General features: G+C 63.4%; 4 protein-coding genes across 4 annotated transcripts in view; all 4 read left to right on the top strand.

Annotated features, from left to right (window-relative positions):
- Window positions 1–589, top strand: part of EMIHUDRAFT_467963 (hypothetical protein) — a 3,789-nt gene extending 3,200 nt beyond the window's left edge. Inside the window, exons 8-9 of the mRNA XM_005785030.1 lie at window positions 1–29; window positions 111–589. Coding sequence (XP_005785087.1) covers window positions 1–29; window positions 111–417 — 336 coding nt within the window. The 3' untranslated portion in view covers window positions 418–589. The remainder of the gene's footprint in view (window positions 30–110) is intronic.
- A 3,719-nt stretch (window positions 590–4,308) lies between these two features.
- EMIHUDRAFT_441853 (hypothetical protein) lies at window positions 4,309–6,632 on the top strand. The gene is made up of 10 exons (XM_005785029.1): window positions 4,309–4,473; window positions 4,820–4,857; window positions 5,068–5,098; window positions 5,415–5,491; window positions 5,649–5,741; window positions 5,829–5,888; window positions 5,966–6,037; window positions 6,110–6,325; window positions 6,403–6,585; window positions 6,610–6,632. The coding sequence occupies exons 1-9, from the start codon at window positions 4,329–4,331 to the stop codon at window positions 6,574–6,576; spliced, it is 906 nt and encodes a 301-aa protein (XP_005785086.1). The 5' UTR covers window positions 4,309–4,328; the 3' UTR covers window positions 6,577–6,585; window positions 6,610–6,632.
- Window positions 6,633–8,339: 1,707 nt separating this feature from the next.
- On the top strand, window positions 8,340–8,953 carry EMIHUDRAFT_230651 (hypothetical protein; the record flags this gene model as incomplete). Its single annotated transcript, XM_005785028.1, has 2 exons — window positions 8,340–8,768; window positions 8,945–8,953. 2 exons carry the CDS (start codon window positions 8,340–8,342, stop codon window positions 8,951–8,953), a joined length of 438 nt encoding a protein of 145 aa, XP_005785085.1.
- Window positions 8,954–10,195: 1,242 nt separating this feature from the next.
- EMIHUDRAFT_230649 (hypothetical protein) overlaps window positions 10,196–11,623 on the top strand; it is a gene marked incomplete at both ends in the record, with an annotated part of 3,681 nt that continues 2,253 nt past the window's right edge. Inside the window, 6 exons of the mRNA XM_005785027.1 lie at window positions 10,196–10,210; window positions 10,354–10,464; window positions 10,582–10,656; window positions 10,791–10,832; window positions 10,942–11,028; window positions 11,539–11,601. Of these exons, the coding sequence (XP_005785084.1) occupies window positions 10,196–10,210; window positions 10,354–10,464; window positions 10,582–10,656; window positions 10,791–10,832; window positions 10,942–11,028; window positions 11,539–11,601 (393 nt within the window). The remainder of the gene's footprint in view (window positions 10,211–10,353; window positions 10,465–10,581; window positions 10,657–10,790; window positions 10,833–10,941; window positions 11,029–11,538; window positions 11,602–11,623) is intronic.

Here is an 11,623-nt window from a genome sequence, read left to right as displayed (position 1 = left end):
CACCGACAGCCGACGGGCGCGGGGGAAAGGTCTTGCCGGCCGTTGTCTGCGGCACGGGGCTGCTGCCGGGCAGAGGATTCTCCGGTGACGCGTCCACACGTCCAAAATAGGAGTACTTTGAGGACGCGGCGCCGCCGGCCTTGGGCGGCGCGTCCACCTGGCGTCAGGACGCGCCGTGAGTATCTCGCGCGATCTCGGAGGGCGAGTCGGAGAGAAGGGGAGGGTCGACGGAGGCAGGGCCGCGGCCTGCTCGAGCGCGCGGGTGCGCTGCCGCCGCTGACGGGCGTGTCCACTGCGGGCGCAGAGAGTCCAGGTTGTGAAGGGGCAGAGGGTCCCGCTGTCCCGCGCGGCCACTGTCGTGCCTTGCGGCGTATCGACGCTAGAGGGTGCGCAGCGATTGAAGAATCGCGTCAGTGAGACAGTGAGACCAACGACCGGGACACCGGCACGATATATGTGTGTATGTTGTCACACACTTTGTTGTGCTCTCCTGCGACATGCCTAGTGCCATAGGACCAGCCTTTTTGTAGAGTATTCCTTTCACCCCTCCCCCTCGGGGCCCGACGGTACAAACTGTATTTCCTTTCCCCACGTACAGCTACAGGGCTGGGTGCAAACTTGACGCGATGACGCTGTAGAGCCGTACGTACGGCATTACTAAGCATTACTAAGCAGCGCGTGACGAAGCAGCTTGGCGCGTGTGCGTGACAAAGTAGATGTTTTGGCATTCAAAGCGCAAGGCAGTGCACGTGGGTGAGCAGACCCTGCACCCCACTCCCTCCCTTCTCCAGACACAGCCCATAGAGTAACAGTAGGACTTTTGACTCTTCTTTTTCCGCTACTCCCTCTTGAGCACACTTGAGCACTGGAAAGGGTTGATTCCAGGTCGATTCCGCATGGTACGGAGTGATTCTGAGATCAGGTTTGTCGTTTCCTCTTTGGACGCCTCCCCCCAGAGTAGGAAGGGGAGAAAGTAGGCATTACGTCGCGCCTCCTCAACGAATGATGCTCGACTTGTTCGTTGCGACGCTCCCATCTGCGGCCCCAGCCGAGCGAAAAGCGATTCATTGGACCGAACACGCTTTGCCGCTGCTATAGGGCTCGCTGGCAAGTCCTCAGGCGCGTGTGGTGAGGGCAAGCACCACCGCATAGTTTCATTCGCTCTCGCGCCTGCTTGCTGGCGACCTCAAGAACACATCGCGACACTGCCACGGCATGGTGACTACTCTTTTTTGAAGGTGAGAGTGAAACCCGAGTACGCACAGCACGTGCGAGTCGCGACAGACAAGGCGCGGGCGCGACGGTGCACCAGAGAAAGATTTTTGCAAAACTCCCTCGCACGAGACTGGCGCGCACGGGCACTAGCCCTTCGATGTTGACCCTCCCCCACCACCACTCTCCCCGGACGACGCCGCTCTCGCATCTGAGAACCCATCTGCCATGGTCTCTCTCTCGATACACAACACGCTCGCCAACTTTTGGCAACAAGGCTTGACTCCATCGCGCACTACCGGGTACCCCGGGGGTAGAGCACTTGGAGTGCAGTGACCGCCTGGACGGACGGAAAAACACCCCCCTTTTATGCCTGACCCTGGGCACGGTCGGCCACCTCCGGGTCTGCAACTCGCACGGTGGGTCCGCGTCCGGGCGAGCATCCGAGGCCCGCGGTTGTCCTTTCGCTGGGCGCGACCGCCATGGAGATCCACTGCACACAGATCAGTGCTTTTGTCGCCTACTGCTCGCTCTCAGTGCAATCGCAACGCCAGAGGCCGTGCTTGGAGAGTGTGTCGCAATGCTGCTGCGGCAGCGGATTGAGCCGCGGCGCAGGCTCCATCGGTGAGCTGCGGCGGCGCGCCGGCCGCTTCATGCATAGCTCGCCGGCGAGCGGCCGCGAACGCGGTTTCCGTCCGCCCGTTTCATCGAGTTTGCCCGATTGGTAAAATGCAATCGAATTTGCCCGAGTGGTAAAGTGCAACTTTGGCATTTGGTAAAAGTTGCCCGAGTGGTCTGTGGGGAAAAAACCAAAGCGCAGGGGTGGCCCCAACAGCTAAAGGTCAACATCCCCTCCGGCTACGACAATGTGAAGCTGATCTGGTCCTCACGGGGTTGACAAGTGCAACTTTGGCATTTGGTAAAAGTTGCCCGAGTGGTCTGTGGGGAAAAAACCAAAGCGGAGGGGGGGGCCCAACAGCTAAAGGTCAACATCCCCTCCGGCTACGACAATGTGAACCTGATCTGGTCCTCACGGGATCGACCCGTCTCCTCCAGATCGAGACGGACTTCGTTGTTGTTCGGACTTCGTGAACGGAATTTTGACAATTAACCAGATAGACGGCGGATACAGGGGGAGGCTGTCTGAAGTGATCCGGGTGGCTATGAGTCTTTGTGTGTGTAATACGCCTCCGAGTTGCTATGAGTCTTTGTGTGTGTAATACGTCTGTAGACGCGGCTGAGGAAGAGGTCGGCGGTGCGCCCGCTGGGCGGGCAGGCCTTGAAGAACTTGGTCAGTGAAGTACGAGTGTTGAGGCCGCGCGCAGCAGCCTGGATCTTGGTGATGAGGAGCATGATGATGATGGTGCCCTTGCGCAGCAGGAACGCGCGCATCGCGCCCGCTGAACGCGGGTCGCTGCGGCGTCCTGTGCGAACCCCAGTCGGATGTTCCGCAGCGTGGAGGTCACAGCCGCGATGTCGTCATGCCCAGCAGCCACCCCAGCCTCGCCAAAGTCGCCAGCGAGATTGCGCAAGCCCGGCATGAGTGAGTGAGTGAGTATTCTTGATTCGAAACCACGACGACACACACCAGTCGACTCGCATCGGTTGCCTCCATGAACGGCGGAGCTATTCTCGCGCCCACACCACACCTGGCTCCAACGTGGACACGCCCATAGCTGGGGACACTACTAGGTCACGCATGGCATCAGAAGTTTTATCTCTGGGCCCCGAAAGGCATCTCTAGCAGCGTCGTTACGCATGCGCCCTCCCCTCCTGGGCGCATGCGCCTCACGTCTCGCCAGAGCATAAGCCCTTGGCGTGTGGCGAGACGAGTTTTTCGCCATGCAGCGAGCAGCAAGCCGCCCGCCGCAAACAGCCGGAGGCATCGCCACGGCACTGGCTGCGCCGCGGTCCCGCACCCGTCGGCGAAGCTCCCCCCGCGGAAGACCGCGCGTAGCGACGCCTTGACGATCGAGATGAGCGCGCTCCAAGCTTGCCCACCTACTGCCCCTGAGAGTTGGTTATTGAGTGGGATCAGCTCCCCCCCTTGGGATCGAAGCCGCCACAACCTCACACCCAACATCCCAGGCGGGATCAGAAGGGGACTCCACACCGGACACCGCCCGGGCACAGCCCCCCTACCCGTCGGATCGCACAGAGGGCCCCCTCGGAGCAGCCCACACACAATCACGCATCGGCAGATGAGCGCCTGAGTCAGGCAGACAGCAGACAAGGAGAGAGAGAGGAGAGAGAGAGAGAGAGAGAGAGGAGAGAGGAGGGGTGAGGGTGTGAACACACGTGTGGAGCAGGGAGGGTGTCTGTGGTGGGCTGTAGTCCTACTACGTGGTTAGAACCACGCGCCCCTCAGGAGCTTAAGGTAGAGTGGTGCGTCCAAGACGCCTCGGTGCCTCCCACCGGCGTGAAGACCATCCGGATCTGCCGGGTTCGCCCTCCGGACGGACCCGTCCCCGCGATGGCCCACGGTCCTCCGTCGCCTGGTTGGCCCCCTGCCTCCCTGTTGACCCCCCAGTCCTCGTACTCGACCATTAAATAAACTCAAAGGTCCACCACAGCCACCACCCTCCGCCTCCACCGTCGAGCCGCAATCGCTGCCGCCCGCCACGCCGCCCGCCGCGTCAGATTGCCGCGACGCGCGCGCCGAGCCGAGTCGGTGAGCCGCGCCGCACCAGCAGCAGCATCAGCACCAGCACCAGCATCACCACCAGCAGCAGCAGTACCAGAGAGAGGCGCGCACCGCCCGACTCCGCCCGCCGTGTCAGATGCTCGCGCCGCGCGTGTCGAGCCGAGTCGCAGTTCCGCGCCGCGCCAGCAGCAGCATCTGCACCAGCAGCATCACCATCACCACCACCAGCAGCACCAGAGAGAGACAGTGCAGGGTGATAGCAGCGCAGAAGCGCTCGCAGAGCGGCGCGCAGCGCCGCGCACGCCACGCCGCGGTCGGTCACACACACACACACGCCCGGCAGCTCTGGCGAGGCCGATAGACCCAACGCGGCCAAAGGATATCCACCTCGAGAACCTCGAGAGAGAGGCGCAAAAGCGGCGCCTGCGGCGAAAGTGCGCGCTGTTGCCCGGGCTGTGCTTTCCCTCAGCCGATGGGCTGCTCCTCCAGCCGCGTCGAGGCCCCGACCGAGACCGAGGAGCCGCTTCCCGTCCCTCGCGTGTACGGGTCTCTTATCTACAACGACGCTTCGCAGGGCACGCTCGAGCTGCACCTCACCGCCGACTCGCCAGCAGAAGGCGCGCTTTCTCCGCCGCCCGCTCGCCCTCGCACACCGACGCCCGCTGCGCCTGCCGTCTCAGCCGCCGCCCTCGCCCTCATCCCGCCGTCCTCGCCCTCCCTCGGGCCCTGCACGCCTCTCCACGGACCGCCGCCCTCGCCCTCCCCTCTCGCCACTGCCCTGCGCCTCTCGCCGCTACCCCGCCGCGCCTCTCGCGTCCGCTCCCCCGCCGTCGTCGCCGCGCCTTGACTCCGCAACCGCCGCCGCCGCCACCACCACCCACCCACACACACAACGGTGAGCTCGCCGCCGCCGCCGCGTATGGTAACCTGTCCGCCCGCCGTCGCCGCCGCCGTGGAGCGCAGGCGCACTCGCAATCTTCGAGACGCGGCAGGTGGACAAGGTGCGCGGTGCCCCCCCACGCGCGGTTCGATGCCGCACCCACCCACCCACACACACACACACACACACGCACTAGGGCGTGGGACTTCAACGCACTCTCCACGCCGCGGGGCTACGCACACGCACATGGAGCCGCCGGTCCGCCCCTGAGCCTTTTCTCGGGAAACCTCCAAGAGCCTTCTCGGACGCATCACCGAAAACCGTCCTGCAGGTGCCCGCGTGGAAGCTCTCGCGCAACCAGGGCCGCAGCGCGCCTAGAGAGCTGAGAGACACCAAACCTCGACACCAAACCTCGACACCAAACCTCGACACCCCTCCCCCTCGACACCAACCCTCGACACCACGCTTTGGGCGTGAAACGGACATTCCGCGTGGCAGCGACATCTCTCCCCTCCCCCCCCCTGTACCCCTACCCCGCGACCGTACGGTATACCTACCCCTGAGATTCGGAACCCGGGGCTCCGGCCGAGAGGAAGCTTTCACCCCTCTGCACACAGCCTCTATCCCTCACACACGGCGCTGCGTCTCCCTCCGTGACGCAAGTTGCTCGAAGTGCAGGCCGCAGCGAGCTGATGAAGGGCGTGGGTGGGCCGAGCTCGACGAAGTTCTACGAGGCGTGGACGCACTTTGTCAAGGCTCTGAGACGAGCCGAGATTGGCCGAGATGAGCCGAGATTGGCCGAGGAGCCGAGAGGAGCCGAGAGGACACCGCCACGCGAATCTCGCCGGATCTCGCCGGATCTCGCCGGATCTCGCCGAATCTCGCCGAATCTCGCCGAATCTCGCTCCACAGGCGTCGCGCTCCTACCCCGGCACTGTCACACACGTCGCCCAAAAGGAGCCGAAGCCGGTCGCGATCTACGCGCTGCACATGGCCGCTGCCGAGGCACAAGATCCCCAGCGCCACCCCCTTCAGACAGTGCGATCTTGAGCGCACCATCGTCCGGGTCAGGATCCTGCGCGCCCCTCTTAGGATTCTGGGCGCCGGGTCTCCCCGTCCGCGCAGCCTGTGCGGCGAGTGAGGCTGGGCGTGGCGACGCCGTTCCGACGCGCCGGCTGTGACAAAGAAGGGGGGGCGGCAGCTCTTCACGGCGCTGCGGCTGTGGACAGGCGACCGACCTGTCCGACGCGCACTTTGTGGCGGTCGTGCCGGCGGCATCGCTCTGCTTCGACGGCGTGCAGGTGTGTGGAAGGTGCTCCTATTCACAGCTGCACTGTTCACAGCTGGACTATTCACAGCTGCACGTGTGGAAGGTGCTCTCCGCGAAGATGTTTTCGCAAAATGCAAAGGACGCGGGCGGGGTCGTGCTCGACTTGCTCGGAGACTCACAAGTCGGCGGGTCGCCGGCGGGCGGATCGGACGAGAAGCTCCAGCAGCGCCTCGCCGAGCAGTCAGACAAGGTTGTCACGGGAGAGTCCGCCATCAAGGACCCGGTCTCACGGATCGCGTCGGAGTACTCAGCGGAGAAGGACACCCCACACCCCTCGCCGAGCGGCGGGACGGTCCCACCTTTCTTTGTCGGACCCGCGCATTTCTTTTTCTGTAGGACCCCACCCTCGTCAAGCGCCTCCGCCAGCAGTCCGAGAAGGTGGAGACGGGAGAGTCGGCCATCAAGATGCCCGAGGCGGCGGAGGCGCCGCCCAGCCCCGAGGCGCCCGACTTTGAGGGCGGCGGCGGCGAGTCGCAGGCGGAGATTGCCAAGAAGATGTTTACTCAGTGAGGGCGCCAGGCTGGCCGCCTCTTAGTCTTACAGGCGCGGGCGGTGTCGCGGGGTGTGTGTCACGTGTGAGGTGTGTGTGTGGCATCTACAAAAACCCCGGTCCTACTAATACTGACGTATTACAAATTTGGCCATTGATTTTTATACGGGTAAGGTAAGGTAAGGTAGACTTCTCCACACACACGAGGTGGTCTGGTGGGGCAAGGGGGGGCGACCCTCGCGTCTCCACGTCTTTAACGACAGGAGCCCCACGGCATTCACGAAGTGCAAGGCCCGGTGCGCGTTGGGTGAGCGGTGTGTGTGTGTGTGTGTGTGTGTGTGTGTGTGTGTGTGTGTGTGTGTGTGTGTGTGTGTGTGTGTGTGTGTGTGTGTGTGTGTGTGTGTGTGTGTGTGTGTGTGTGTGTGTGTGTGTGTGTGTGTGTGTGTGTGTGTGTGTGTGTGAGGGGGGGGTGTCACGTCACTGCATCCTCCGCCGGTTCCTCCCGTCGCCTCTTCTTTGTTCGAATGTGAACGATAGCGGTCACGCCGTAGCTCGCGCATAGAAGCAGGAAGCTAGACAGAGGCCGCATCGCGTTCGCTGTATACGTTTTACCCAAAACCGGAACCAAAGACACGAATCTCCAATCCATAAAGGGATGAAATCCCTTATGGATATAATCGCTAAATTATCTCAGGAATATAGTGTGAATGCCCGGGAACAGCCCCTCCTGGCCCGAGTGCGGGGCGCGAGGGACAAACAAATTCAGAGGGCATCGCAAATGCATCAAACACACCGCATATATCGGCGGCACGAAAACGTCCCGCATGGGGCATGGCCCATGCCTGGCCTCGAGTCTGCTCGTGCTGCCGCTATATGATAGCTAGGCAAAATCGAGGAAACCGGCAACATCCCGGGCCTTTTCCAGGTATACCCGGGTTTTTCCAGGTATACCCGCAAAAATACCCGGTATTTTGCCGATTTGGCTGATTTTGGGCCCAAACCAGCCTCAGACTCGGCTCAGAGCCCGGAAAATTTGATGGTTTCCCCGGGAAAATAGAGAGGAAAAGAGAGGGTGCTGTAGAGAAAAAAGGAAAGGAAAAGAGACGGGGTGCGAGAGGAAAAGTATATAAAGCCTAGAGAGAGAGAGAGAGAGAGAGAGAGAGAGAGAGAGAGAGAGAGAGAGAGAGAGAGAGAGAGAGAGAGAGAGAGAGAGAGAGAGAGAGAGAAGCGGAGAGAGCACAATCAATCACAATCAATGCACAATGGATGGTAGGTCGGTCTCTACAATAGGAAGGCGAGGGAAGGGCAAATTTTCCACAGGGGGGGGCGGGGGGGGGGGGGGGGGGGCTCCACGTCTGTCTCACGACCTCAAGCCTTTCTGCAGAGAACGGATCTTGGAGGTTGGAGCACTTGGAGTGCGGTCAGCAACCGCACGCCTAGGCGCTAGGGCCGGGGAGCTAAGAAGCGCACCCAGCGGGCCGGACGATTGGCATCGGGCTGCGGGCTACAGAGCCCTGACTGACCCTGGCTGGGGGGTGGGTGCGCGGTCGCAGGCAGGGGGGCCAACACGGACGGGCGGGGTCTCCGAGGGTTGGTTAGTTCTGCGCTGCCGGGTTTTCCCCCTTAGCTGCGGAACGCCCCCTGTTCTCGAATATGGACACGGACACGACACTAGTGTGATACCAGAATATGAACGGCTTGGTCACTTCGCTCAGTTTGTTTCAGGAGTGCGCACGTCCCTCCGCGCTAAATCGCTCTTGCTGCTTTGTGGCACCACGCACGTATGTCTCGTGTCGGCGTCGCCATCGCGGTGGGTGCGGGCACCGCGGTGGTGCTGTTTCTCTACGGACGCAAGCGGCACTTCTACAAGCGGCACTTCTACGAGATTGGCACCCCGGGCGTGCCGTGGGGAGCCAGCGAGCGCGCAGCCTGGCTCAAGCACGTCGGTGCTGCCAAGCGCTCGTACATGAAGGAGGTTGTAGACAAGCTCGAGCCACTCAAGCAGACGTTTGACGTGGTGAAATACGGCGAGCTGTCACAAAATCCGAGCCGGTACCCGCTCTTCTGCGTGAAGACAAAAAATTGGGACGAGCGCAAGCCGTGCATGCTCCTCACCGGAGGGGTTCACGGGTACGAGACCAGCGGTGTGCAGGGCGCGCTGCTGTTTCTGCAGGAGAACGCGCAGCACTACAGCAAGTACTTCAATATCGCGGTGTGCCCGTGCATTTGCCCCTGGGGATACGAAACAATCCAACAACACTTGGCACGCGGGACCGCTTTTTATGGCCTGCCCCCCCCAGAGTTTCCATCGCGCGCACCCCCCGCCCTGTCTCTCGTTTCTTTTCCTTGTCTACAGCACACTCTTGTGTCCTGTCTAGTTCCTCAAAGAGACGATAAGAATTTTACAACGAAACTCCCTCGCACGACACTGCTCACTGGGCACGGGGATGGCGCGCACTGGCACTAACACAGCTACACAGGTACACAACGGGAGCCGCCAAGCGACTCCCGCGAGGGCGGCGAGGCACTTAGCTCCGTGCACCCGACCGCCCTCGCCGCAGGCAAGCTCATTCACAATCTGCTCTACGATTGCCGTGTGAAGAACGACTGAGATACGCTGCTTCTGCAGCCCTACCCAATTCTTAGTGGTCCAAGTCACCTCATCGAGGTACTGGGCCTGCGTCAGCTTGTTCTGTAGTACGTTCGCCGCCTTCCAGAGGATCTCGCGGACCCCCTTCCCGGACCCGCCGAACGATTCGAACAGCAGCAGCTGCACGTCGACGCCCTTGTCCTCCCTGGCGTAGCGATAGTCCCCGCCGTAGGACGGTATGCGGCGGTCGCCGCCCACCATCCTGGAAAAGAAACGCTGACCAGTTCGCGGGTGCCGCCTCTGTGACGCAGCGGCTGCAGCTTCGCACCGCTGGCCACCAGGCCCGTCGATCGAGAGACAACATACACATACACATTCATTCATGACTCTCAGTCAGCGCTTTGATCCCAATCATGACACATGTGTGACTCGCCTAGTGTGGAGACGCCGTGTACCGTGGGGCCTTGTTGTCCTAGCACGGGAGAGTATTTGTGTGGACCGGAGGTAACAGCAGCAGCAACCGCTGGAAAAGAAACGCTGACCAGTTCGCGGGTGCCGCCTCTGTGACGCAGCGGCTGCAGCTTCGCACCAGGCGCGCTGGCCACCAGGCCCGTCGATCGAGAGACAACATACACATACACATTCATTCATGACTCTCAGTCAGCGCTTTGATCCCAATCATGACACATGTGTGACTCGCCTAGTGTGGAGACGCCGTGTACCGTGGGGCCTTGTTGTCCTAGCACGGGAGAGTATTTGTGTGGACCGGAGGTAACTGCAGCAGCAACCGCTGGAAAAGAAACGCTGACCAGTTCGCGGGTGCCGCCTCTGTGACGCAGCGGCTGCAGCTTCGCACCAGGCGCGCTGGCCACCAGGCCCGTCGATCGAGACATCCGTCACCCCCCCCCCCCCCCCGCCCCGCTTCCCCCTGCCCGGCACGCGCCTCCACCGGCCACGCTCGCTCTCGCCGTATCTCGCGCCGCCCCTTGCTGACGCGCGATACCAACTGCCGCGGCAGACACCTGGCAGAGGCACTGCCGGCAAACGGCATGGCGGAGGCGCAGGTGCCGGCCGCGCGCCCGTCCCGCCCGCAGCCGCTCCGCGCGCACCGCTGCGGATCGGCCTCGTCCGCTCCGCTCTGCAGCAAAGAGGGGCGGCGGTGATGGAGGGGACGGGGTACAGCGATCACTGCCCTGTCCCCCCGCAGGCGGCAGCGCCGGAGGAGTCGGCTCCGCAGGAGCTCAACGGCCACGCGGAGGGCGCGCCCGAGGCGCTGGGCGGCGCGGATTCGCTCGACGCGGGCATGCAGGCGCTCAGTGTGGGCGACAACGGCGCGGGCGGCGAAGGCGTCGCCGGCGACGGCGTGAATGCAAACGGCGGCTCGCCGATGATGCGCGGCGGCGACGTGCGCGCGCGCGGTGGGCAGCACACGCAGGTGTACACCGTCGAGGGCGACACCGTCGTCCGGCTGCACCAGACCAACGTCGTCACCGTGCGCGCTGATGGCGAGGTTGCGCTATCGTCCGGAGGGTGCGCTGCAGCAGCCGCGGCCAGTTGGCCTCCTCCGCTTCCGCAAGCGGTCGGCGCCTCACCGCGCGCGCCGGCGCCCGCGGTGGCAGGTGGCGGACGCACCAGACGCTCAAGGGCATCAACATGGCGCTCAAGGCCTTCGCGCCCGGGCTGCAGGTGCGGCGCTGCAGCTCCGTCTTCCCTCCGCCCACCCCATTCTGCAGATGGCTTACAGAGAGATGGCCCGACACGCGTCCGCACCGACGCGACGCGCCTCGGCTCGCAGGTGATGGCCGATGGCCACGTCGCGGAGGGCAATTGGCGCGTCACCAACGGCCGCGACTGGTCCGTCCACTTCTTCGACGGCGTGTCGGTCCGAGACGCTCCCGAGACGCTCCCGAGACGCTCCCGAGACGCTCCCGAGACGCTCCCGAGACGCCTCCCCTTGCCCGCCGGTGGCGCGCGCCGTCCGACTCGACACGGAGGGAGTCGCTGCGCGCGCGCCCATCGGCCCACGCCTATTTGCTTTCCGCTGCTCGTCACCACGAAACCGCTGGACACACAGGTGCCGGGCGCTGCGCCCCAGAACTTGGCCGCTCAGGTGCCCCCCCCACCCCCTCCAAGCCCCCCTTCAAGCCCAATGAGTCCAGCCCCTCCGGCCCCCATTCCATTCCATCCCTCGTTGGGGATCCATCCCTTGCGGCCGCCACCCTCCTCGGTTTTTGCCGCCCCCCTGCCCCCCTTGGCGCCGCCGCCCTTGCCGCCGCCGCCCTCACCGCTGCCGCCTTGGGGTCTGCCGTCCCCGGCAGCTGATCCCCGCCTCCGACCCGGCAAACCGAGCCCTTTTCACCGCCGGGGCCCCTCGGGTTCCCTCGTGCCACAGGCTGCCGCCATGCCGGGCCTCTTTGAGCAGATGATCATGCAGGCGGGCGGGTTTGACGGCATGGTGCGACGAATCATCCCAGACG

Source organism: Emiliania huxleyi, assembly GCF_000372725.1.
Source record: "Emiliania huxleyi CCMP1516 chromosome Unknown EMIHUscaffold_165, whole genome shotgun sequence".
NCBI classification, from domain to species: Eukaryota; Haptophyta; order Isochrysidales; family Noelaerhabdaceae; genus Emiliania; species Emiliania huxleyi.
This window is presented reverse-complemented; position numbering and strand designations above follow the sequence as displayed.

Coding starts and splice junctions, on each gene's coding strand:
- EMIHUDRAFT_441853 (XM_005785029.1), top strand. CDS start 4,329: ATGGGCTGCTCCTCCAGCCGCGTCGAGGCCCCGACCGAGACCGAGGAG. Junction 5,099..5,414: donor GAAGCTCTCGCGCAACCAGG/GCCGCAGCGCGC, acceptor CTCGAAGTGCAG/GCCGCAGCGAGCTGATGAAG. Junction 5,742..5,828: donor TGCACATGGCCGCTGCCGAG/GCACAAGATCCC, acceptor CGCCCCTCTTAG/GATTCTGGGCGCCGGGTCTC.